Source organism: Chiloscyllium plagiosum, unplaced genomic scaffold (genome assembly GCF_037043375.1).
Source record: "Chiloscyllium plagiosum isolate Xiang-an unplaced genomic scaffold, Cpla_swu_hap1 HiC_scaffold_6, whole genome shotgun sequence".
In the NCBI taxonomy this organism is placed as follows: domain Eukaryota; kingdom Metazoa; phylum Chordata; class Chondrichthyes; order Orectolobiformes; family Hemiscylliidae; genus Chiloscyllium; species Chiloscyllium plagiosum.
Genome location: NW_028270144.1, coordinates 108031671 through 108059570, shown reverse-complemented (window position 1 = coordinate 108059570; position 27900 = coordinate 108031671). Strand labels below are relative to the sequence as shown.

At 38.9% G+C, this 27900-nt stretch overlaps 1 protein-coding gene and 1 long non-coding RNA gene across 4 annotated transcripts in view; one reads left to right on the top strand and one right to left on the bottom strand.

The window, feature by feature from the left end:
* Positions 1–27900, bottom strand: part of LOC122550865 (uncharacterized) — a 36449-nt gene that overhangs the window by 3426 nt on the left and 5123 nt on the right. Inside the window, exons 2-4 of one of the 2 annotated variants that reach the window (XR_015757476.1) lie at positions 20192–20303; positions 19072–19115; positions 606–754 (exon numbers count right to left, since the gene is read on the bottom strand). This is a non-coding gene — a long non-coding RNA (uncharacterized LOC122550865). The remainder of the gene's footprint in view (positions 1–605; positions 755–19071; positions 19116–20191; positions 20304–27900) is intronic. The other variant, XR_015757477.1, reaches the window with a different exon arrangement.
* On the top strand, positions 131–27900 carry alg8 (ALG8 alpha-1,3-glucosyltransferase). 2 transcript variants are annotated; one of them, XM_043692213.2, is made up of 13 exons: positions 131–219; positions 5479–5557; positions 7395–7588; positions 10759–10868; positions 12651–12718; positions 12864–12990; positions 14871–14974; positions 16100–16220; positions 16493–16632; positions 16913–17052; positions 19032–19129; positions 21158–21230; positions 22511–27900. In XM_043692213.2, the coding sequence occupies exons 1-13, from the start codon at positions 131–133 to the stop codon at positions 22743–22745; spliced, it is 1578 nt and encodes a 525-aa protein (XP_043548148.2). In that variant the 3' UTR covers positions 22746–27900. The 2 variants fall into 2 exon arrangements, with proteins under 2 accessions (XP_043548148.2, XP_087844456.1); XM_087988330.1 differs by lacking the exon at positions 131–219 and adding an exon at positions 3343–3368.

The window sequence follows — 27900 nt, the reverse complement described above, 5'->3', positions numbered from 1 at the left end:
AAGGGACAGGTCCCCATCAAGTTGTTAACTGCAATGAATTGGGGCCTGAAAAGCTATTTGACTTTCCTTCACTGATTCAGTATCTTTGCTGGCAGCTGTTGCTGTTTAAATAAAGTTGGGTGAAACAGCAATGGCGGCGCCCAGTGAGAGGAGTTGGAATTGGTTGGTGCCGCTCGCCTTCGGTGTAACCCTGCTAAAGTGTTTACTTATTCCTGCTTAGTAAGGAGCTGCCCCGGATCAGGGGTTTAATTATGAAACTTTCTTTTTTAAAAGTGATTTCTCCGCTGCAAGGACGGATAGTGTGGCCTAGAGGGGCAGCGACTGCGGTTGAAAGGCGAATGTTCTGTCGTTTTTTTTTAAACCGAGGCTTTGCTGAATCTCACTGAAATCAGAGGCTTTAAAAAAAAGTTATATTAGAACGCTAAATCTAAATGTTGAAAGAAATTCGTGCAAGAACTTCGTCGTCATTCAATTTGTTTTATTTATTTTTTTCTCGTACTCTGTCCCATTACAGCAGCTTTTATTTGTTGGGATGTTGTAACATGGGTTATAAATAATACAGTCTTTCATTAGGGGTTTTTGTGGTGCAAGGGCAATGCCCCTACCTCTGAACCAGAAGATCCATGTTCAAGTCCCATCTGTTCCAGAGGTAGTAAATATCGGCAGTTGTTCCCTGAAAGTATCACTGGGCACTGATTACGATTATTTTCTCCCTTCTCTAGCTTTTGTACTCCATTTGTAGTCATTGCTGAAACTGAGAATGTATTTTTATCACTTGAAGACCACCCAGATGAGTTATAATGAGCCAGGAAGACCTTTCTGGTGCAAACTGCAGTAAAAACTGCTATTGTTTGTTTGGCTGAGTGGCACGCTGCCAACTTCATTTACCCATGGAGTTACCATGGTGGAATGAAAGATTGCACCTTTGAACCAAATTGAGCAGATCTTATTCTAAATCAAGAATTAAAACAGCTGGTAACTGCAATTTGTTTCATAAGAAATATAATCATGTTAAAAGCTAATATAAGTATTTTCATTGCAGCCAAATAGCAACATCAGTCACCCTTGTGCTGTCATGATTGATCTTTAATGCCACAGCTGGTTTTCTATAATACCTTTGGTCAATAGAAATATCATTTTCAGATCCAAAATGAGTAATCAAACAAACTACAAGAATATTCCAAACTTTTATCACCATTTTCATGTAGAATTGTTTCCTAATTTCACTCCTGAAAAGTCTGGATCTAATTTTTAATCTAAGACCTCTCATACTAGATTTCTCATTTCAGCAGAAGTAGTTTTCTATCTGTCCACTTCATCAGTTTTCCCTTAATATCTTAATTTTGATTAAAACAATATCTCCTCACAGTTTAACCCTTAACACCTAAGTCTCTGCATTCCTTTCAAGGCTTGCACTTGGCATAAATTTTCTGAGTGTGGTGCCTAGAACTAAACACAGTACTTCTGATGTGAGTTTGTACACATGTAGCATGATGTCTAGCACCTATTCTCTTCCTCCAGACCTAAAGGATACTGTTATAATTTTTTTTTCTGTGCCTGTCTCTGATATTCTATTGATCTATGCATATGGTCCTCTAAGCCATAGAGATGTACAACACAGAAATAGATACTTTGGTCTAACTTGTCCACGCAGACCAGATATCCTAACCTAATCTAGTCCTGTTTGCCAGCACTTGGCCCATATCCCTCTAAACCCTTCCTATTCATATACCTATCCAGATGCCTTTTAAATTGACCATTTGCTCTGGCAGCTCACTCTGTACACACATCACCCTCTGAAAAAGTTGCCCCTTCTCTTTGGACCACAAAGTTTTGACTTTTCACCAGCTGAAAAGCTGTCTGATTGAACCTTTCTTTTGGATAAATGACAATAACCTTACACTTGTTTGTATGGAAATCTGTTTACTGCAGTTTTATCCTTTTAGTTAATCTCTTTATCACTTTGTAATTTTTTGCTTCCATCTACACTATACACAATTCATCTATGTGTCACTTGGATATATGGCTGCCAATTTCCTAACCAGGTCAGTAAATTTCCTCCATTCCATGAACTATAATTTTAGACATCAGTCACCAAACAACCCCACCACTCTGTGGCTGACCACTTCAACTCCCCCTCCCACTCCACCAAGGACATGCAAGTCCTGCCTTCTCCACTGCCAAATCCAAGCCACTGATGACTGGGAAAGAACACCTCATCTTTCACCTTGGGACCCTTCAAACACGGCATCAACACTGACTTCTCTAGTTTCCAAACCTCCCCTCTCCCTGCCTCATCTCAGATCCAACCCTCCAACTCGGCACCAGCGTCTTGAATTGTCCTACCTGTCCATCTTCCTTCCCAATTATCCGGTCCACCCTCCCTACTGACCTATCAAAATCACTTCCCACCAGTGTCTACCTATTGCCTTCTGAGCTACCTTCCCCACTCCACCCTCCTATTTATTTCTCAGCTACCCCCCAACATTCCTGATGAAGGGATTCTGCCAGAAACTTCGACTCTTCTGCTCTTCAGGTGCTGCCTGACTTGTTCTGCGCCACACTTTTTGACTGTGAAGATGTTGTCAAGTATCTTGAGAAAATACATATAAATAACATCCACTGGCACTTCCCTGTCCACTATAGTCACCTCTTCAAAAAAAAATTCTAGGAGAAAGTGAGGACTGCAGATGCTGGAGATCAGAGCTGAAAATGTGTTGCTGGAAAAGTGCAGTAGGTCAGGCTGCATCCAAGGAGCAGGAGAATCAGCGTTTCGGGCATGAGCCCTTCTTCAGGAATTCAGAAACGTCGATTCTCCTGCTCCTTGGATGCTGCCTGACCTGCTGCGCTTTTCCAGCAACACATTTCAGCTCGTCAAAAAAAATGCCAATAAAATTCATCAAACATAGTCTAGCCATTACACATCTATGCTATCTTTCCCTGATTACCTTAAAATATTACATTGTATCCTTACCTGAACTTCATGATAAAAGATGTTCATCTAACTGGTTTATAATTTCCTTGCTTCCTTCTTTTGCTTTTCTTAAAAAGCAGAACAACATCGACTTTTTTGATATCTTAAGGAAAGATTCCTGAATTGATGACTTTCAAAAGTTATAGTTAGTTGCTATAATTAGTAAAGTTCTCACCTGATTCCTTTAAAATCCTGAACTGAAAGCCATCTGATCCTGAGATTTTGCATTTTTTAATTTTACTATCTTCATGATTACTGTTAATGTCAATTATAACCACTCACCATCCTGACTGTTTACCATTCAGCAGAAACTGAACTGGACCAACCTATAAATGCTGTCTTCAAGAGCAGATTAGAGGATAGGAGTTCTGCAGCAAGTAACTCACTACAAAGGGTCAGTTCGACTCGAAACATCAGCTCTTTTTCTCTCCTTACAGATGCTGCCAGACCTACTGAGATTTTCCAGCAGTTTCTCTTTTGGTTTCAGATTCCAGCAGCCGCAGTAATTTGCTTTTAACTCACTACTGCTTTCCACCATCTACAAGGCACAAGTGCTGAGTAATATGGAATACTGTCTCCACTTGGCTGGATAGATGTAGCTCCAATAACACTCAATGCTTGACACCATCCAAGACAAAGTAGCTCACCTGATTGGCAATCAACACATCCCTCACCTTCAAAGTTCACTTCCTTCACTGTTGACACGCAATAGCAGCAGTGTGTACCATCCATAAGATTAACTGCAGTATCTCGAGAATGCTCATTTGACAACTCCTTACCAACCTGCACCCTCTATCACCTTGAAAGCCAATGGCTGCAGATGTTTGGAACATCAACACCTGCAAGTTCCCTTCCCAGCCTCTCACCGACCATACTGCCACTCCTCTTGAACTCTATTATTTTGATCATTAGTAGATAAGTAATCTCACTCTGCTAGACCTATTAACTGTCATGATTTCAAATTTGTAGTTTGTGGTGTGTGGACTATTTGGGATGAGTGGGTAAAAGACTTGGAAGAGTTTGATTAGCAATGGTTATATTTATTGGTGGGCAGGTTCAATGTGCAGAATGGCCTACTGTTGTTCCTTTGGTTACAATTTAATTGATGTCAGTGTTCTGCAGTACATAGAACATAGAAAAATACAGCGCAGTACAGGCCCTTTGGCCCTCGATGTTGCGCCGATCCAAGCCCACCTAACCTACACTAGCCCACTATCCTCCATATGCCTATCCAATGCCCATAAAGAGGGAGAGTCCACCACTGCTACTGGCAGGGCATTCCATGAACTCACGACTCGCTGAGTAAAGAATCTACTCCTAACATCTGTCCTATACCTACCACCCCTTAATTTAAAGCTATGCCCCCTCGTAATAGCTGACTCCATACGTGGAAAAAGGTTCTCATGGTCAACCCTATCTAAACCCCTAATCATCTTGTACACCTCTATCAAGTCACCCCTAAACCTTCTTTTCTCCAATGAAAACAGCCCCAAGTGCCTCAGCCTTTCCTCATACGATCTTCCTACCATACCACGCAACATCCTGGTAAACCTCCTCTGCACCCGTTCCAGTGCCTCCACATCCTGGCGACCAAAACTGCACACAATACTGCAGATGCGGCCGCACCGGAGTCTTATACAACTGCAACATGACCTCAGGGCTCCAGAACTCAATTCCTCTACCAATAAAAGCCAGTACGCCATATGCCTTTATTACCGCACTATTTACCTGGGTGGCAACTTTCAGAGATCTGTGTACATGGACACCAAGATCCCTCTGCTCATCCACACTACCAAGTATCCGACCATTAGCCCAGTACCCCATCTTTTTGTTACTCTTACCAAAGTGAATCACCTCACACTTACCTACATTGAACTCCATTTGCCACCTTTCTGCCCAGCACTGCAACTTATCTATATCCCGCTGTAACCTGACACATCCTTCCTCACTGTCAACAACTCCATCGACTTTCGTATCATCCGCAAACTTGCTCACCCAACCTTCTAGTCCCTCCTCCAGGTCATTTATAAAAATGACAAACAGCAATGGTCCCAAAACAGATCCTTGCGGAACACCGCTAGTAACTGCACTCCAAGATTAACCTTTACCATCAACTACTACCCTCTGTCTTCTTCCAGCCAGCCAATTCCTAATCCAAACCTCCAACTCACCCTCAATGCCATACCTCCGTATTTTTTGCAGTAGCCTACCATGGGGAACCTTATCAAACACCTTGCTAAAATCCATATACACCACATCTACCGCTTTACCCTTGTCTACATCCTTAGTCACCTTCTCAAAGAACTCAATAAGGTTTGTGAGGCACGACCTGCCCTTCACAAAACCATGCTGACTATCCTTGATCACATTATTCCTATCCAGTAATAGTAACATTAAATAATGACAACTGATTAGGTGTGATTGTCATTTCAGCCACCCTGTTTTGGAAGATTACATCAATTTCCATGACCTGTATAATTGTTATTTGACAATTTCATTTGCAGTCATTCAACAGACTTTGAAGTCCACAGAAACTGGCTGGCAATTACTCACAGTTTACCTATTTCACAGTGGTATTATGAAGTAAGTGTTTATGACTTATGCGTCGTGTTTATGATGTTTCAAGTATAACAGTGACTTGTGCCAAGTGATAATCTGGCTATTTCTGCCATGTCCTATCAGTCGTGATATTGCTGAGAAAGGTCATTCACCCCATTTTATTTGATACATGCAGAAGATCTACATTCCCATTCATCATAAAATCCAATTGTTTATTTAATGTTTCTATTCATGTTAGTCCTCTAGAAATTTTTTCCATGAACGATGGGCTTTTCTGTGACAGCTGCAAGCCTAAATATGCCAGTGCCCTCTGTGTTAGCACCATGGTTTAACCTGATGCAGTGTGCTGAATTTACCTTCCTAGTCCATCTGTTAACTTAAATACTTCTTTGAAGTTGTTTTCCTTTACCAGGATGAAATGTAAATTCAAGTTTCTTAATGATTTTTTTATGACTTTGTTGTAATGCTAAGGATCGGTCTTTCCATCACAGTACACCACCTGCAGGTTTTTATTGTCTGATTTAAGGCTGCATGATGAATCTGGACACAATAATCATGGCATAGTTAAAGGAAAGCATTTTACAGCTTTACCTGTTGATTAGGTAAACCATAGAATGTTTTCCAATAGGAACATAGAAAAATGGGAGCAAGTGTAGGCCATTCGGCTTTTTAAGCCCAATCCACCATTCATTATTATTATAGCTGATCATCCAACAATAGCCTGTTCCTGCTTTCTCCCTGTATCCTTTGCTTTCTGTGGTAGCAAATTCCATAGGCTCACCATTCCCTGGGTGAAGATGTTTCACTTTGTCTCAGTCTGAAATGGTTTTTCCCTGTGTCCTTAGACTGTGACCCCGGGTTTTATATTTCCCCACCTTCAGCAGCATTCTTCCTGCATCCACTCTGTTGATGCTTAAATATGGCTTGGTGTTCAAATCAGATTTTCAATTGCAGGAGGATTAGACGGCACAGTGTGTAACTGTAAATCAGCCTGCTTTTTAAAACAACGCATTTTATTTTCATTTAAAATGTGATACATATGAATTTAACACTGGCATGTATAAGCTGTAAGACTTTTTAATATATTGAATGGATAATAGAAAATCTAATATAAAAAAAATCTTAAAATGGAGATTGTACAACTTTTATTTGTCCTGATCCATTTATCCCTTGTCCTTTAAACCTCCTTCATTCATCATAAAGTTGATTGACTCTCCTTGAGCAAGTTGGAAATTTAGGTAAATTCGAACAGATCTTCCATTGATTGTAGATTTCAACTGTTTTAGCAAGTACATCTTTTTTTGTGCTATTATACAATAGTTTTACTGTATTCTTGATGAAAGAAAAGATTTTTTAAATTGCCTATTAGAGCCACCACAAATAATACTTCTCTTTGTCCATAAACTGTTTTGGCAATTTCATAAACAAATTGTAACAAAGCCTTGCCAACTCCCTGCAGAAAGCTGTCAACAATTATTTCAGATTAATCTGTAGTATAGGTGGATAAAAAGTTGAATACAGGATAAATTTTAGTGAGTGAGATAAAAAGTGCAGTGAAGCAGAAGTCAATAATGAAATTCTTCAGAATCCTGATACACAGTGGGTCAAAATTGTAACTTGCACCTGCTTTATAATGTGATCTGATTGTATGAAACTATTTGCAGTATCAGCCATTAGCAAAAATAATTAATCAAAATCTATTAAATGTTGTATTAATAATACATATGAATTAAAGTTGTTAATATCTTTTTGTTGATCCAAAATGTTGAATTGTAATTGCAAAATATGAATTGAAATGTAACTTTTTCTTTTCCTGTCTATTACTCCTACACCTTTCTTCCCTTCCTCACCCTGTACCTAGGCAACTTCGCAATGGACTTTGGACTATCCACCATTTTTTGCATGGTTTGAATACCTACTCTCTCTCATTGCACAATATTTCGACAAGGAAATGTTGGTTGTCCAGAACCTTAATTATGCCAGTGATGCAACAATACTATTTCAGCGACTTTCAGTCATCATCATGGATATCGTATTTATTTATGGAGTACTGGAGTATGTCTTAATATTTATATATTTAAAAATGCAGGTGTTCTTTCTTTATTTGTTGTTTGACAAACATAACCAGTTGATAGATTAGACATCAGTAATTGTGAAATAATTGTCAAACCACCAGTTGAGAAATGGAAGATCACTAAATGTTAGTGTTGATTTAAAGAAAAATTGTATTTTCCCATCCTGTGCTACAGTGCTAACTCTTTAGGAAGTATTGTTACTCATACAATTCTGATACCAGGCCCCAAATGGACATTATTCATCTTGTATATCTGTGATCTATTCAACTGTGAACAGATTTTTTGAACAGAGTGGCGAAGAGAGAGGGCGGAGAGAAGCGAGGGCTGCTGGGTAGGTCAGTGTTTCCCACTTAAAAAGGGATTACCTCGGGAGTCGGGCCTCCATTTTGAACAGAGCTGCGAGGAGAGAGGTCGGAGAGAAACGAGGGCTGCCAGAAAGTTTTTAAGTGGGTGAGATCTAAACCCGAGACCCTACACTGTAGGGTCTCCCTCCCACCCATCACCTCTAACCTTACTAGGAGTCTGTAAACTTTGTAAGATTTCGGGTTTTGTCATTTAATTCTTCTTTTCTTCTCTTCCTTGTTTAGTCCTGTGTTGGCTTTCAGATTAATGGGGTATGGCTGATAGGAGAGTTGCATGTTCCTCCTGCAGAATGTGGCACGTGAGAGACACGACGCATGTCTCCACGAACCCCATCTGCGGGAAATGCACCCAACTTCTGCTCCTCGAAAAACCGAGTTAAGGAGCTGGAGCTGGATGGACTGTAGATCATCCGGGAGGCTGAGAGGGAAATTGAGAGGATGTACTGGGAGTCACTCCTCAGACACAGGATAAGGACAGCTGGGTTACAGTCAGAGGAGAGGAAAGGGAACCAACAGACAGGGCAGGGATCCCCTGTGGCTGTTTCCCTCAGCAATAGATATACTTTTTTGGTGGTGGGGACAGCCTACCAGGGGAAAGTCATAGTTGTCAGCTCTCTGACTGAGCCTGGCACTGTGGCTCAGAAGGAAAGGGGGAAGAATAGAAAAGCGCTAGTGGTAGGGGACTCAATAGTTAGACAGATTGACAGGAGATTTTGTGGTCAGGAACAGGACTCCCAGAAGGTATATTGCCTACCGGTGCCAGGGTCTGAGGTGTCGCTGATCGGGTTTACAAGATTCTGAAGGGGGAGGGGGAGCAGCCAGAAATTGTGGCACATATTGGTACCAATGATATAGCCAGGAAAGGGATTGAGGATCTGAAAAGTGACTACAGAGAGTTAGGTTGGAAGCTGAAGAGCAGGATGAGTAGTGATCTCCGGTTGCTACTGGTGCAACGAGATAGCAAGTTGAAGAACAGTCAGCGAGTGCAGCTTAACATGTGGCTGCGAGGCTGGAGCAGGAGGGAGGGCTTCAGATACTTAGACCATTGGGATATCTTCTGGGGAAGGTGGGACCTGTACATGAAGGATGGTTTGCACCCGAACTGGAGGGGCACAAATGTCCTGGTTGGGAGATTTGCTTGTGTGCTTTGAGAGGATTTAAACTGGTTTGGCAGGGGGTTGGGAACCAGAGCTATCTGAGAGGGGGTATAGTTGTAGATGGGACAGGATGTAGTGAATCCAACGGGAAGGTTTTTCATGTGATATAGTAAGGGTATGGAATGCTTTGCCTGCAACAGTAGTACATTCGCCAAGTTTAAATGCATTTAAGTAGTCATTGGACAGGCATATGGACGTACATGGAATAGTGTAGGTGGGATGGGCTTCAGATTAGTATGACAGGGCGGCGCAACATCAAGGACCGAAGGGCCTGTACTGCGCTGTAATGTTCTATGAATCCATTAAAGTGTGTCTGTTTTAACGCAAGGAATGTCAGAAATAAGAGTGATAAACTTAGAGCATGGATCAGTATTTGGGACTATGATGTTGTGGTCATAATGGAGACGTGCATTTAACAGGAGCAGGAATGGTTGCTGCAGGGTTCCAGGGTTCAGAACGTTTAAAAAGAACAGGGAGGTTAGGAAAAGAAGGTGGGGGTGTAGCATTGCTAATTAGAAAGTGCATCAGAGCAATATATAAGATTGAGCTTTGGGGTTTTTTCGGCGGCCTTGTATCACACTGAACAATCTGTTAATCACTAAGCTATCGGAGGAGTTCCACTTTAACTATTTATGATCAAATCATTTCAACCAGTAGTATTTATACTTAGTTTTCGCACAAAGGTTAGCGTCAATCTCAAATATTGCATTGCAGCTCATTTACTGTACCTCCGTTGGCAGTGCTCTGCATTTGGTCGGTGTTTTGACAAAGGGCAAACGGGATAAAATTGTGACTCCTGGTGCCTGGTCAAAGCTAACTCATGCTAATTCCTGTGCCAGAGGAATGTGGGTGAGGACAATGCAATATGAAGAGACTAATTAGCGTCCATTGTTTTAAGTACTATTTAATAATCCTCCACTACTTTGAGTTACCAGTCAGTTATACTATTATAGAGGGAGTTTGGAGTAGTGTCCAGGTAGTTTTCATGTTACACAGGTTTCATATATCCTGCAGCTGACATAAGGAATATAGTTGATTGAGAAATGGTCAAATCCCCCTTATCTGAGAATGGTTCTTGATCATACTGACATCAATGGGAGAGTAGACCGATATCACATACGTTAATTGGTATGAATTCTCATGATTAAAATTTGTTTTATTTATAATTTTTTTTTAAACTGGCATGATGTTTAAATATTTTAAAAATCATTACATTGTTGTAATTGGAATTAGCTTCATGTTTAAAACTGCAAAATCAAAAATGATTGTCATTTTAACATGCAACCCCAAATCAAAACCATCTATTGCACCCAGAAACTCATCTAATTTAAGACAAAGCACATCAGCAACTTATGGTGGTTGACAATTAATATTGTAAGCAAGTTTTAATTTAGATATGCCACGTTTAGAATATACTGTTCTGATGCCTTTACAGTAGTGTTTAAAAGAAGATCCCTCCTTTGCTAATTGTTTTCATTAGTTCTGCTGCCTGCACAGTAACTCCAGTTAGAATGCAATTCAACCCCTGATCCTGAAGTGAAAGATATTAAAGCACTATACTAACCAGTTTTCAGGGTAGAAAAAAAAATTGTATGACCAATAAGAGTATTTTTATTTGCCCTGTTTTTAAGATGTTGTAAGTGTGTTAATAGAAGAAAAGAATCAAAGGAAATAATGGAAAGACCAGCGTTTATACTTGCAGTGCTGTTACTTTGGAACTTTGGATTATTGATTGTTGATCGTATCCTTGCACTAGAAAATGCATCTTATGAAACAACTGTTGAGTAATATTTAATAGAATCTAATGCCTTAAATTGGTTTCATTTTCTTTGCTATGACAAACAATCATTGTTCTTCTTGTCTAGTTTAAGTTGGTGATTATGACAGGCTTTCACATTTTATATTTAGATTTAATCTGTTCTATAATGGTAGACTGTGTGGGCAAACTTCGCTGTGAAATGCATGATTTTAAATTATTATGAGAAAACCATTGGGTTGTGATGGTAAAAAGTTTTTTTTTCAACATAATAGCTGAGGAACTAGCTACTTGGATACACAACTGGCTCAAAGGTAGAAGGTGATGGTGGAAGGTTGCTTTTCAGACTGGAGGCCTGTCACCAGTGTTGTGCCACAAGGATCGGTGCTATGACAACTGCTTTTTGTCATTTTATATAAATGATTTGGATATGAACATGGGAGGTATGGTTAGTAAGTTTGCAGGTGACACCAAAATTGGAAGTGTAGTTGGAACAGTGAAAAAGGTTACCCCAGCATACAACAGCATGTTGATCAGATGGGCCATTGGGCCAAGGAGTGACAGATGGAATTTAATATAGTTACATGAAAGGTGCTGCATTTTGGAAAGGCAATTTAGGGAAGGATTTATACACTTAATGGTAAGGTCCTGAGGAGTGTTGTGAACGAAGAGAACTTGGATTATAGATACATAGTTCCTTGAAAGTGGAATAACAGGTAGATATGAAATGCCTTCTGCACTATCCTATGCTTGCCTTTGTTGGTCAGAGCTTTGAGTGTAGGATTTGGGAGATCATGTTTCAACCGTACAGGAGATTGGTTTGGTACTATTGGAATACTGCATGCAATTCTGATCTCCCTACTATAGGAAGGATATTATGAAACTTTAAAGGGCTCAGAAAAGATTTCCAAGGATGTTGACAGGGTTGGAGGCTTTGACCTATAGGGAGAGGCTGAATAGATTGGGGCTATTTTCCCTAGAGCATTGGAGGCTGAGGGGTGACCTTATAGAGGTTTATAAAATTTGAGGGGCATGCATAGGATAAATGGACAAGGTCTTTTCCCCAGTGTGGGGGAGTCCAAAACTAAAGGGCATAGGTTTAATCTGAGAAGGGAAAGATTTAAAGGGGACCTAAGGGGCAACCTTTTCACGCAGAGGGTGGTGTGTGTACGGAATGAGCTGCCAGAGGACGTGGTGGAGGCTGGTACAACTACAACATTTTAAAAAAGGCATCTGGATGGGTATACGAATAGGAAGGGTTTATGCAACTGCTGGCAAATGGGACTAGATTAATTTAGGATATCTGGTTGGCATGGATGAGTTGGGCTGAAGGGTCTGTTTCATTGCTGTATATCTCTATGGTTCTATACAGAGGATTTTATTTATTTTGCTTTATTTTCTAACAATTTAAAAATCTTTGTCGCTTGACAAAAGGTGTCCATTGCTGACTTACTTTTGAATATCTTTTACGATATCTTGCAATGTTATGTGGTGCCTGAGAAAGAGAGAATATTATTACTTGCCCAGAATCTCAAATAAGTGAGCAGAAGCCACTTTAGAAAGTGCCACAGGATCAGAGTTTAGGAGTGGAGTCAGTTTTAAGTGTTGAAGGAGGCCAGAGAATAGATTTCCTTTCTCGGATTTGGGTGGTATGTGATGTGGGGGGAACTGTGAAAGAAATGTTGCCTTTATTTCCGTTTAGCTCGTGTATATATTTTTTCTCTCACACACACACACACACAATATGATTCCTTAACTCGGACCCAGATATTCACTTTCAATACAATGGTTTGTTATTTGGTGTCATGCTTCTTTCCATTGCAAGGATGTTTCAGGTGATTTGAGAAATTCAGTATAATAACTAATTCTTCAGTGCTTAGTCATGGTATACATTAATCATTGAAAAGTGCACAGATTGAGAAATAACAAAAAACACTCAATAACACGATGCTTTAAATATTTTAAATGATTTCATTACAGGAAAGACATTTTGAAAGTGCACTACTCTTTGCAATCCTGATGAACTTTAAGCACATTTTTCTTTATGTGGCTCCTGCCTATGGTATTTACCTACTACGTTCATACTGCTTCACTGAGAACAAGCTAGGTATTTAATGTTTTATCAATTTTGAGATGAGATGCAACTTTCTTTCATCCTTAAATGCACTTGCATTCGCAAAGTGAAAAGCAGAGTACAATTACAGAAATTGTGTCAAGGAGAGCTGATAAAGGAGAAAAAAAAGTTGCGAGATACTGGTGTAGAAAATTATATTAATCAGATGTGTCCTTTGTGAAATGGTCATAAGATAATTAGAGATGAGGAAAGGCCAAATTAAATTCATTCAGCCCAAACAATCCCAAAGTTCTTGTTTTGCAGTATCCAGTTGTTCCCATCACTTGGTGTCTTGCAAACCCCCATAGTGATCTGGTATAACTGAATAATTTAGTCAGTGTCTTCAGAGAACAATTTATTATAATTTAGCACTGGAACATTAATAGAAGTCACGTTTTTGATAATCACAATATGGATTAAAAATACGAACATTTAATTTCTGATGAAATTGTACTCCTGAGGATTTTATTAAACCATAATAATATTTAAACAAAGTTTTTTGTATTTTGCCTTCCAACATTTCCATTCATTTATTTGTGTTCTTTTTTATTTTTTGTAAATAAGCACTTTAACATGCTAACCAATTCAAGACAATTGTGATCTCTCTCTCCCTCTGTCTCTCTCTCTCTCTCTCTCTCTCTGCCTAATCTGCTTGTTTCCAGCTCATGCATAGAAATATAAGGTTGCAACTTAATTTAAGGCGTACTAACATAGAAAATGTGCACATATATCTTTTCTCAAATATTACACTCATTCTCCCTTAAATGTTTTGAATACCTCAAATTCAGTGGACACACTTAAATATTGGAGACCCTTCTAATATGTATGTGAAAATACTTATCTCCTTCATCTTAGTTTTAGCTTTATTACGCTTTTATCCTAGAATTCTTAATCCTAGAATCCCTACAGTGTGGGAACAGGCCCTTTGGCCCAACAAGTCCACACCGACGCTCCGAAGAGTCACTACCCAGATCCATTCCCCTACCATATTACTCAACATTTAACCCTGACTAATGCACCCAACCTACATATCCCTGAACATTATGGGCAATTTAGCATGGCCAATTCACCTAACCTGCACATCTTTGGACAGTGGGAGGAAACCCACACAGACAGAGGGAGAACATGCAAACTCCACACAGACAGTCCCCCAAGAATGGAATCAAACCTTGGTCTCTGGCACTGTGAGGCAGCAGTACTAACCACTCAGCCACTGTGCTGCCCATTATGGATTTATTTGGCAATAATGAAGCTTGTCAAAGGTCAAGATAAGTGTTATAGGGTTAATAAAAATTGATATTCAGTGTTGTTTTGCTGAACTTCTTAAAGTTTGTTTTGTTACAGGTTAATCACTAAACTTTTTCAATTGTTAACTTAACTATCTCAAATGCAATTATGATAATCTATTCAAATTGACAACCTCAAAGTCTCCAGCTATGATTAAATGAACATATTTGTTTTTAAAATCCTGTAAAATAGATAGTACAAAGATGAGGAATTCCACTTAAAAATCTGAAAGAACTGGATGCTGTAAATCAGAAATAAAAACAGAAGTTGCTGGAAAAGCTCAGCAGGTCTGGTAGCCTCTGTGAAGAAAGATCAGAGGCGATCCTTCCTCTTCACAGATGCTGCCAGACCTGCTGAGCTTTTCCAGCAATTTTTCCTTTTGTTGTGTGTTGTTGTTGAGGAATTCCACTATTTGAACCAATCAGAGCTTTTGAAAGGGGTCTTGATCATGAAGATAACCTTTTGGAATTTCAGTATACCTCATGCTCTTTGTTATCATTGCCAAGCTTGTAATTATTGAAATATTTTCTTTCACAATATCCTAAACTTATCAATTGTCATTATTGTTACTTCTGTTTATTTTTAAGGTGGATCTATCCATTGGAAGAGTTTCAGTTGTTCCCGTCTTTTTGCCTTGGGATTTATAGTCTTCTCTGTTTTTGCAGTTTCTTTTGGGCCCTTCATATCCATGGTAAAGATATGTTTAAGTTAATTTAAAATACTTTATTTTGCACTTCAAATTTACATCTCAAATGCAGTAAAATAGGATGTACTTTGTTCCCATTCAACACATTTTATTAAGGTTTTGGGCAAATGTGCAGTTCTGTTTTAATACCAGGAGACATCAACATCAAACTTACTATTGATTCTGTAATACGTATGTTCCTGCAAATATCATTCCAAGTATGAAATGTATACTTGATGTATTGGGGAATATCTGGAGCAATTCATAAAGGGTTGTCAAAAATATTTACAAGGATATCACTACTTAAATGCTGTGTATGGGAGCGAAACTTAATTTGGTCTTGAAAGCTATATATAGGTTAATAAACTAAAAGTATAAATTGAGGTGTGATACTAAATGGAGTATTTGGACAAACGGAAGAGGGTAAAGGATTCAGTTTCATGGCTGAAGTGAACTTGCTATTGCATGAGGTAGGTACAAGAAATGCTTAACTTGGCACTTAACAGCACTGTTTCCAAAGGCATCTGTGCTTTATGTTCAGAAAGAGACAGCAGTCATGTAAAAGTGCACATTAATTACAATTAATTAGAAGTTCACAATCCTAACAATTTGGCAAGGTACATTTACCTAATAGCTTTATGAAGAAGATAGATGACCCAATATGTTTGCCACAAAGAGTTACATGTCAAGAGTTACAGTGCCTTCACAGTCACTGTTTGCCTCGTCCAACCTAATGTATCCCTATAGTTCCTATGTACTGTTACTTCAGGGAGGGCACATGTTTATCCTGAAATTTTTTTTTCATGTTTACATACTCCATTTGCTCATGGCCATATTCAGAGCAAAATGGTTTAGAATAGCTTCTGAATTAGACAATGGTGATATTGGCAACAGTTGTAATGACAATATTTCAGAAATAACATATATTAGCACCATTATCTTTACTGATGTAAATTAAGCTCCTCTTCAATTCATTTTGATCCAATGGTAATAAAGAAAATGACTATGTGAGTCCAAGTCAAGAAATGTGATTTTGAAGGCTGAATTGGAGCTTATACTTCTGAAGAAAATTTTGAACCAAAATGCAAAATGGCCCAAGCATTTTATTAATTGATTTTCTTTCTTTCTCAGGGTCAGCTGTCTCAGGTGCTTGCAAGACTATTCCCCTTCAAGCGAGGTCTCTGTCATGCATATTGGGCCCCAAATTTCTGGGCTCTGTACAATGTGATGGACAAAATATTGTCTGTCATTGGTAAGGTCTAGTTAAGGTTATCAAACATTTAATACATTGACATGGTCTCTGAAGACTTTTACAGAGAGTAGTGATTTAATTGTATTGTTTACCTGAATATTGAAAATTAACAATTACTAATGAAATTATAGTTTCATAGTTCTGATATTTACCAAATAAAATTTAATTATCTTGCTGGTTGTGGTGCTATTTCTGTAAATAACGTAAAATTGTTGCATCAAATAGAGAGTCAAAATTCTGAACAACTGATTAGTTTTCATTTCCTGGTACAGATGTAAAGTTACAACTGCTGGATCCTGCCAGGCTTTCAAAGGCATCAATGACAGGAGGTTTAGTGCAGGAGTTCCAGCATGCTGTCCTACCGTCTGTGGCACCGTTTGCAACATTGGTCTGTACTTTGCTCTCAATAATGGTCAGTACCAGCATACACTTACCAAATAATTCCCCACAAAGTGAAATATGATACAATTGATATTCTTCAGGCTTTTAATTTTTTTTAATGTTGATTCACGCAGTTAGTAAATTCACTTGGTGCGATGAGTTTTCTAGTTTTGTGTTTACTTTTTGGTCTGGAAGCCGAATGCTCATGTAAGTGTTTCAGTATGTGCAAAATGATGAGTAGAGAACATTTGATGATTTTTGCTTCACTTATTAATCAATATTGTATATTTCTCCTTCTCTCCTACTTCAAGCCTGCTGTTCTCCAACTTTGGTTAAGACCTCGAGGACCTAGAGGGTTCCTTCAATGCCTCGTCCTTTGTGCATTGGGGTCATTCATGTTTGGCTGGCACGTACATGAAAAGGCCATTCTCATCGCCATCCTACCTCTGAGGTATCTTAAATACTTAGCTTATGATTTTTTAAAATTACTAGTGGCAAAGTGCCAGGGACCCAAGTTCGATTCCATCCTCAGTGACTGGTTGGAGTTTGCACATTCTGTATGTTTCCGCTTGGGTTTCTGCTGGGTGCTCTAGTTTCCTCCTACAATCGAAAGGTGCACAATTTAGATGGGTTGGCCATGCTAAATTGCCTTGTACTATCCAGCGATGTGTAGGCTAGGTTGATGAGCCATGGGAAATGCATGATTACTGGGATGGAGTGGGTCTGGATGAGATGCTCTTTGAGGGCCAGTGTGGATTCAATGGGCTGAATGGCCTTTATCTGCAGAGTAAGGATTCAATAATTCTACTACCTTTTGTAATGTAAGTAATGCAGATTTTGTTATAATATCACGTGCAGAAGCATCTCACAAAGACATTTGAATTAGATCTTAACATGGGCAATTGAACTGGGAATTTCTTTTTCTCTTTCATGGCATTCCATCATTTAACAGCCCTTGAACAGCGTTGTTTGTCAGGTCATTTCAGATGGCAGTTATTAATTAACCACTTTACTGAGGGTCTGTAGTCACATGTAGGCCAGGCCAGGAAAAGATGACAAATTTCATTCCTTAAGCAGTATTAATGAATCAGATAAAACAAAGAACGACAGATGCAGGAGATCTGAAACAAACAAAAACAAAAATTGCCAAAAAAAATCAGCAGGTCTGGTAGCATCTTTGGAGAGAATGCAGCACTGTTGTTTTGAGTTCAATGACCCTTCTTCAGAATGTGGATGTGTTTTTCCAACAATTGATGATGGTTTCATGTCAAAAGTTCAGATTTGAAAAAAAAAAGAAGCGAAGAGGAATTAGCAAAAATGTCTGGCAGTTGATATCAAGGGAAATCCCAAAGTCTTCTATAAGCAAATCCGTAGGGTAAGAGTGATAAAAGGTGAAATAGGATCAATTAAGGGATCAAAAAGTACATTTACACATGGAGACAAGAGTATTAAGTGAATTCTTGTATCTGTCTTTACCTACAAGGCAAATGCTGCCCAGGTTATGGTGGCAGAGGACAAAACTCAGTCTCTAGGTGAGTTTGAAATTGATAAAGTATTGATAAAATTGATAAGCTGTTGGTACTTGATAAGGTACTGGAGCCGAGTAAGATAAGTCCGAATGTTTTGAAGGAAGTGATCGTGGAAATTGTAGAGATACTGGCAATAATCTCAATCTTCCCTGGATTTGGGGGTGTTGCTGAAGGACTGGGGAATTGCAACATTATGCATACCTTTTTAAAAAAAAAAAGGTTGTAAAGCTAGCCTCAGCATTTAAGGACCAGTATGTTTAACTTTGGTGGGGACACCTCTTAAAAACAATCATTCAAAATAGAATTAATAGACACGTGGAAAAATGTGGGTTAATTCGGAAGAATCAGTATAGATTTGTTAAGGGAGTATTGCATCAAACTTACTTGCAAAAGGTTTCTGAAGAAGAGCAAAGGGTTGATGAGGGTGGCGTATGTTACTTCCAAAAAGAATTCAATACAGAGTCACAAAACAGACTCATGGAGGAAAGTGATAGGTAATAGAATGAAAGGGACAGAATTGAGTGAGTGATTGGAAATACAGAGTAAAGGTTAATGCATAGTTTTCAGGTTCAGGAAAAGTTTATAATGAAGGTCTCCAGCAGTTGGTATTGGGATCCTAGCTTTTCCTGATGCTCTTTAAGAGTACTCACTTGGTTCATAGGATATATCATAACTTATACAACTTATTTTTCAATCTCCTCTTGCCTGCTACTTTAAAGGTTTTCGGAAGAAAATTCCTAACATTAGTGCTAAAAAGTATTCGTCTGATAGAGACTTCCTCCCCACCCTCATAATATGTATTTGTATTGGAGTAAAGGTTATTGAATAAAACAAATAAGATAGCAGTTATTTCCAAAGAAGCTGCTTTTAAATTGCAGTGTTTTTTCTTTTAAATCCTTAGTTTGTTAGCTGTGGAAAATAGAAAAGATGCTGGAACGTACCTCATTTTAGCCACAACAGGGCATTTTTCCCTCTTCCCACTCCTCTTCACAGGACCAGGTAAGGACAAGATGATCAGATGCATTTACATTATTTTTGTGTTTGCATTAAATAAATAAATACATTTTATCTACTGTTTCTCCCTCACTTTGAACATTGTATGAAAATACCTACTGAGCTTCCATTTCACTGACCTAGCATCTTTGCCTATGAAACAGTTAAGATATATGATCAGAATGAAGAATGACTCCTTATGGGGAGTTGTTAAAAATGCAGGTTAGAAGTCTATCTTTCTTTACTCAGTTTTAGACTTATTCACAATGTGAGACATTGCAACTAAAAAGCTTCTAACTCTAAAGCCCACCATCAGTGTCTGTTTATATATGCACAAGATTATCCAATGAGTGTTCTTCCCCCATTCAACCTTTAAGGTAGACACTTAACCCAGAATACCCCAGGCTGAACTCCCCATCCTTGCTGAGCTGGCTCATTTTAATTGGAGTAAAAAAAGGGCCTCCTTTGGGTTATAGAATAGGAAACTAGTCTTCCCATTTTACTTTGCTATCTGGTGATTTCTGCTGGAAAATGTGTAAGCATCAACTTTGAGAGACAACAGAGTTGTGTGCAGTAGCCCACCAGTATTCACAGTCTAGTCTCTAGGATGAATAACCCTGACATATTACAAAAAATCACAAGCACAACACATACAAATCTAAACATTGACTGGTTCTTTTAAGCATTATAGAATCATTTGGCAACTATTGGTTTCTTCTTTATGCTTTTGATTTTCTCCCCCTGTTTTCTCTCCTTTCCTAAAGAATACCTCCTTGTGTATTTTGGGATCACTAGATCATGATTAGGAGAGGCAATGTTGGCTGCACATTGTCTAACATTGACACACATTATTGTACCTACCCTGCTGGACCAGTTGAGAATACCTAACTCAGCACAGCCTGAATATCAGAACTGCAAATATCCTAAATTGTGAATTACAGTACAATCCAATCCATTCTTTTAACTCTTGTTATTAAAATACACTGTTCTATAATGTTATCTTTAAACTGTTGATTGCGTAGTAACCCTCTAATATGAAAAGTAAACAAAAATGCTATTATATGTTACCTTTAACTTGGGGATTTTGGAATAGAGGAGTGATGCTTCAATTCTTCAAAGTCTTAGTCGTATCTCACCCACAGTATTGCATTCAGCTTTGGGCACTTCATCTCGAATTGATCTTGAAGGGGAAACAGCACAGATTTACTAGAGTGATTTGATGACTGAAAAGCTTTAATTAAGAGGACATGCTTTTGCAATTGGATTTGTATTCTTTTGTGTTGAGAAGGCGTTCTAATGAAGAGGTTTAAAATTGAGACATTTGACATGATGGATGCAAAGAAATTATTTTGGCAAGGGAATCCAAGACAAGGGAGCACAATCTTAAAATTTCAGTGAAGCCATTTAGGCCTGAGATCTGAAAGGATTTTATCTCTCAAATGGTAATGAAAATCTAGAAAGCTCTCCCTCAAAACAACTGTGAAATCTGGGTCAGTTAAAACTGTAAAGACTAGAACAAATAAGATTCTAATACAAAAACAGAAGTTCCTGGAGAAACCCAGCAGATTTGGCAGCATCTGTGCAGAGAAAGCAGTGTCAACGTTTTGGGTCCAATGACCCTTCTTCAGAACTCGTCGTAGCTGGGAAAAGGTGGTATATATGCTGAAGACAGAGCTGAGGTGTAAAGGAGTGAGAGAAGAGGTGGAAATGGAGTCTAGATAAAGAAAATGACAGTCAGGCAAACAAAGAGATGGATAGTTGTGTGCCAGGGAAGGATAAAATCTCCTAAGTAGGCTAAATGGCCTACTCCTGCAATTTCTTATTTTCTTCCAGGCTGATCCAATGCTCGTTGCAAGCAATAAGCTCAAAGTTAGAGAACTCTGAGTATGATTATCTCATGTCATCTTCGTCTATTGTTCCCTTCAAGTATGATTTCTTACTGACAGTGTAAGACTAATGAATTTACTTTTGTATGTCATTCATTGCATACAATGCAATGCTTTTCACTTTGTACTACTCTTTCATTCTTTACAGAGATGCCAATTAAAATCGGTCTCATGCTGCTGTTCACTATATATAGTTTCTCTGCTCTGCAAGCTTTGTTCAGGTGAGCTGAAATGCACGTCGTCTCCTGCTATGGAGACTGTGAAGAGTCTCTGCTGTCAACCACTTATAAATCTACCTCAGTGCTCTTATTCCTTTGTTAGTTATTTGTGAGATCATTTATCTGCTGTCAATATTTAAGTATTGTAATTATTGTCTAAATGGGAAAGATGGTCTGGAGAAATTGCTTTTTGTTCAAATTACTCCCTCAATTTCATAAAAGCTTCATTTTTATCCAGATGGAAACTCCACATTGTCAAGTGTCCAAGGGCTCCTGTAACATGATCAATAGATAGCATCCCTGTGCATTGGAAGATCTCCAATGAAATAGAAAACAATTATTAGAGAAATTATTAAACACCTGAAGATTACCTACTTCTTCATCTTTTCTTTGTCAGTTTGTGGCTGACATGAGAACACTGCAATAAAATAACTCAAAGCCATTAATTTACTCCATTTCATTTCTCCATATCTTTTCTGTTACCATTTTGCTCATACCACATAATATCTCTCGGTGAAGTGTGCAGGGAGCTACTCCTGAGTTTTGCCACCATTGTTCTTGATCCACATACTAGAAAGCACACTCAAACATCCTGGACGATTCAAATATTTCTGCCCCAAACATTTTTAGGTGGTTACTAGACAATAGTCCCTGACTACACAACAGATTTTGAAAACTGATGAACATTCAGGAATGTTAGCAGGAAGATTTTGACAGTGAGCTGCTGAAAGCAATATTAGGACAGATGGCTAAAACCTAGGGTAAAGAGGTCATTTTGAAGGAGCACCTTCAAAGAGAATGAGAGAGGTGGAGAGGAATTTCACAGCTTCGGGTATACTTAGGTGAAAACAGTCCAGTATTGAGGAAAAAAAACATGTTTTATCATTCTATGCCACCACACACATCTCCAAAGAGGTCTATCACTGCAGCATTTGAGCAAGTATTGTTCCTTGTAGATAACAACAAACCTTAGCTGACCTGCTAGTATTTGACAAAGAGAAAAAAAACTCCTCTTTGAATGTGATTTGCCCAGACTATACTGACAGGTTACCTTCATTTCTCTTTGTTTCACATCTTGAAATTTGGCTAAAGCAATGTGCATTATTGGTCATGCTCTACATAAACTAAACGTCATCTTTACTCGCAATACCTGCTTCAGCTTGTTTTGACAAAAGGTTCAAATCCCTTTGAAATATTGTCTATTTCAAATGTTAGGTTTATTGAATTAAAAAAGTATAAATGGTAAATCCACTAGAATCTAACTGAGTTTGTTATCCATCTAGGAGAGAGAGATCACTTACAAACCTACCAGAATCCATCTACCTCAGCGGTCTTATTCCTCTGGAAGTTATTTGTGAGATTATTTATCCCCTAACAGCATGGCAGCAGAGATTTCCCTTTGTGCCACTGTTGCTCATCTCCGTATACTGTTCACTCGGAGTTACCTACTCTTGGATTAAACTGTACATTTCAGTCCTGACAGAGCCAGGAACTGACAAGAAGATGAAAGCACAATAGTTGATGGATTAGTTTTCACACTTTACTCAGAAATGTGAATGTGTTGTTAACTTGGAGTTAAAGTATGCAAATCATGGGTGCATTAAAGGAATCACGTCCTGGACAGAATATAAGAATCATGGATGAAAGACATATTCTGGTCTTGAGGCCTTTGCAGCTGGGATATAGACCTTATTTTGCTACAGATTGCAAAAATATTCGTGCTGGGAATGGGATGATATTTCAAACATTGATATACTTTCAGTACCTTTAACAATAATGGCTCGGTAATATGTCCTTGATGTTTTGGTTAATTTTGTTAACTTGGAAAATTGTTTCCTGGTAATTAAAGACTTGTTCTTTTCCTTTTGTTTAATGAAATTCTTGTGATCCCACCAACAATTGGTGTCAAATGTTTTCACATTAATTTGTAATGAAAAATCATTCCATGGTGACCATTAATGTTAGAATTATAATGAAACTGAATTGTTAAATATAAAATATAGTATCACTTCTATGAGAACTGCAATAACTTCTCTTTAAGTTGAGGTATACTATAAAATGTAGGAACAAAGTAGGTCATTCATCCCATTGAGTCTGCTCTGCCATTCAAAAGGATCATGGCTGATTCAATCTAATGATTCTCAACCGTAATTTCCTGCCTTTTCCCCATACTCTTGATTCCCTTACTAATTAAAAACCAATCTCGGCTTTGAATATTCTGAAGGACCCAGTCTCAACAGCTCTCTGTGATAAAGAACTCTGCAGATACGCTAGCCTCTGTCAGAAATAAATCCTCATCATCTCTGTCTTAAATGGCTGACCCTTATTTCTGAGATTTTATCCTCTGGTCCTACACTCTCCCAGAGAGGGAGACAACCTTTCCACATCTACGCTATGAAGCCTCTTGAAAAATCTTATGTTTCAATAAGGCCTCCTCTCACTTCTAAACGCAAAGGAGTACAATCCCAGCCTACTCAATATCTCCTCAAAAGAAGATCCTTTCATGCCTGGATTCACTCCTTCGAACTGCTTCCAATGCCAGTAAATCTTTGCTTAGATAAGGACCCAAAACTGTTTACAGTATTCTAGGGAAGGACTGACTAGTGCCTTGTATAGTTTCAAGAGGACTTCCCTATTTTTATCTTCGATTCATTTCAAAATAAAGGCCAACATTCCATTTATGCTAGTATTTTGTTATTCACGGACAAACTTCATATCCCAGTGTGCTGCAGTTTTTATCCATTTAAATATTCACCTCCTCTATTCTTCCTGCCAAAGTATATAAACTTAAACTTACCAACATGTTCCATGTGCCACCTTTCACTCATTCATCTAACCTGCCCATACTTCTCCGTAGGTTCTTTGTGTCATCCTCACCACTTGCTTCCAATATACATTTGTGTCATCTGCAAACTTGGCTGTAGTACATTCACCCTCTTCATTCAAGTCCTTAATAAATATTGTAAATAATTGTGACTCTAGCACTAATCTCTGCAGTACTCCACTAGTAACTGGTTGGCATCCTGAAAAATGCCCCCTTTATCCAAGTCTGTCTTCTATCACCCAAACGTCACAGGCTCTTATTATTCTGTTGCCTTTAGTGCGGTATCTCATTGAACATCTTTTTAAAATCTACATGTTTTACATCTACTGGTTCCTCTTTATGTTGCTGTTACCTCCTCAAAAAATTCCAATATATTTGTCAGGCATGATTTCCTCTTCATGAAGCCATGTTGACTCTGCGAGGTTATATTTCTAGTGCTCCACTTTTACGTCCATTATAATAGACACTAACATTTTCCCAATGACAAATGTGAAGTTAACTAGTCTATAGTTACCTATTTTCGGTCTCTGTCCCTTTTTGAATATGGCTGTTACATTGTTTGTTAACTTTTAAATCTTCTCAGTCCTCTGATTTACTATTAATCTGTCAAATTTGATGTTTGTTCATTTCAATCTTTAACTTTCTTAGCTAACCAGCTCCCCCATGTCTATTTATCTCTTTCCTAGAATTCTTCTTCACTTTTTCAAACTGTGAATGTTAAGTTCGATCATGTTATAGCACTATTTCCTAGGGTATCTCTTACTTATTCATGAACCCTGCCTCATGAAACATTACAGATCCAAATAGCATGATTGCTGGCTAGGTCCATATTGTTCCAGGAAACTATCCTGAATGCTTCCTCAGAATTTCTCCTGATGGCTACCGCTACCAACTTGATTTTCTCAATCTACATGAAGATTGAAGTTACTTATGATTAATGAACTGTCTTTTTCACATGCCCTCATTATCTCCTGATTTATTCCCTGTCCTACAGAACAGCCACCGTTAAGGGGCCTTTGGACTACACCCAGTGTCTCCTTCCCTTTGTTTCTTATCTCTACCCATGTGAAATCTATTCTTCCAATCCAAGAGCATTTCTTACTCTTGTATTTATTCTGACCTGTACTGACAAAGTTATCCCACCCAACTTTCCTTCCAGCTTGTCCTTTTGAAAAGTCATATACTCCTGAATATTTAGTTCCCAGTTTTGGTCTGTCAGATCATTCCTGAATTTGTGATAATTAATTTATTTATTTACGACATACATTGACACACAGACGTTAATTTTGCCTTTTTAACCATCTCTCCTCGACAATGTATTTGTATTTGCTGCTTTTTTAATGGTTGTACACATCCCTTGTTATCGCACTGAGTGTTATTTATTACCTAAATGGCAACCATGCAATGTTGTCATATCCTTTCTCTTTGTATGCCTATGTATCCCCCCCTCCAGAAACATCCATTACTAATTAGTTTAAAGCTCTCTCTGCAGCCCTGAGTTGTTCAATTTGTTAGGGCACTAGTGAACCCCTGTTCGACTGGAACAGCTCCTTCTACCCTAGTACTGATATCAACGGAGCATGAAATCCATTGCATTCACACCAGTCTTTAAACCATGCATTTAACTCCAATTTTATTAACCCAAAAAAACTGCAGATGCTGTAAATCAGAAATAAAAACAGAAATTTTTGGAAAGGTTCAACAGGAATGGCAGCATCTGTGGACAGAAATCACAATTAACATTTGGGTCAAGTGACCCTTCCTCAAACTTTACCCTATACTAGTTTGCCTGTGACTCGTATAACATTTATGAGATGATTACCTTCGTGGTTCTGTTTTTCAGTTTTGCTCTGAACTGTTGGAAATCTTTCAGTAGAACCTCCTTTCTAGTGCTGTCAATGTCATTGGTAAGTGGATGGTGATATCTAGATCCCTCCCTTCTCTTTCCAAGTTCCTCTCCCACCCCAGGAGATATCCTTAACCCGAGCACAGGCAGCTAATACAGTCTTTGAGATTCTCACTCATGGCTGTAGAGAACAGTATCTATTCACCTATTATGCTGGCCTTTACCCCTGTAACATTACTATTGCCTCCTGTCACTTGAATGGCTCCCTGTAGCAGGGTACTGTGACTATCTCACTCATCTTCCTTGCTGTCCCCGCTTTTGTCTACACAAGAATCTTGTAACTGTTGAGCAATTGCTATGAAAATAAAAACCTTCCTCTCTGTTGTGGTTCTGTTTGCCGAGCTGGGAATTTGTGTTGCAGACGTTTCGTCCCCTGTCTAGGTGACATCCTCAGTGCTTAGGAGCCTCCTGTGAAGCGCTTCTGTGATATTTCCTCCGGCATTTATAGTGGTTTGAATCTGCCACTTCCGGTTGTCGGTTCCAGCTGTCCGTTGCAGTGGTCGGTATATCGGGTCCAGGTCGATGTGCTTATTGATTGAATCTGTGGATGAGTGCCATGCCTCTAGGAATTCCCTGGCTGTTCTCTGTTTGGCTTGTCCTATAATAGTAGTGTTGTCCCAGTCGAATTCATGTTGCTTGTCATCTGCGTGTGTGGGCACTAAGGATAGCTGGTCGTGTCGTTTCGTGGCTAGTTGGTGTTCATAGATACGGATCGTTAGCTGTCTTCCTGTTTGTCCTATGTAGTGTTTTGTGCAGTCCTTGCATGGGATTTTGTACACTACATTGGTTTTGCTCATGCTGGGTATCGGGTCCTTCGTTCTGGTGAGTTGTTGTCTGAGAGTGGCTGTTGGTTTGTGTGCTGTTATGAGTCCTAGTGGTCGCAGTAGTCTGGCTGTCAGTTCGGAAATGCTCTTGATGTATGGTAGTGTGGCTAGTCCTTTGGGTTGCGGCATGTCCTCGTTCCATTGTCTTTCCCTTAGGCATCTGTTGATGAAATTGCTTGGGTATCCGTTTTTGGTGAATACATTGTATAGGTGTTCTTCTTCCTCTTTTTGCAGTTCTGGTGTACTGCAGTGTGTTGTGGCCCTTTTGAATAGTGTCTTGATGCAACTTCTTTTGTGTATGTTGGGGTGGTTGCTTTCGTAGTCCAGGACTTGGTCTGTGTGTGTGCTTTCCTGTATACCTTTTGTGGTGAATTCTTCGTTAGGTGTTCTCTGTACCATCACGTCTAGGAATGGTAGTTGGTTGTCCTTATCTTCCTCTCTAGTGAATCGGATTCATGTAAGTGTGGCGTTGATGATCCGGTATGTGTTCTCTTTTTCTGTTTTTTTTAATGATTACAAAGGTGTCATCCACATCTGACCCAGAGTTTGGGTTGAATTTGCAGTAAGACTGTTTGTTCTAATCTTTGCATTACCGCTTCTGCTATGAGTCCAGAGATGGGTGAGCCCATAGGTGTGCCGTTGATTTGTTCATATATTTGGTTGTTGAATGTGAAGTGTGTTGTGAGAATGAGTGTGCCGTCTTTGTTGATAGGTTCAACGTCCTGTTGTCTGTTCTGTATGTCCAGCAGGTTGGCTATTGTTTCTCTGGCTAGGGTTTTGTTGATCGAGGTGAACAGTGCTGTTACATTGAATGAGACCATGGTTTCTTTCTTGTCTATGTGTATATTTCTGATGTTGTCCATGAATTCCTGTGTTGATTGTATAGAGTGTCTGGATCCGCTGATCAGATGTTTCAGTTTCTGCTGTAGTTCTTTAGCCAGTTTGTGTGATGGTGTCCCTGGTAGTGATACTATGGGTCTGAGTGGGATGTCTGGTTTGTGCACCTTAGGTAGTCCATAGAATCTGGGGGTGGTGTTCCTTTCAGGTTTCATTCTTTGTATGTCAAACCTGGTTACGGACCACTGCAATGGACAACTGGAACTGACAACCGGAAGTGGC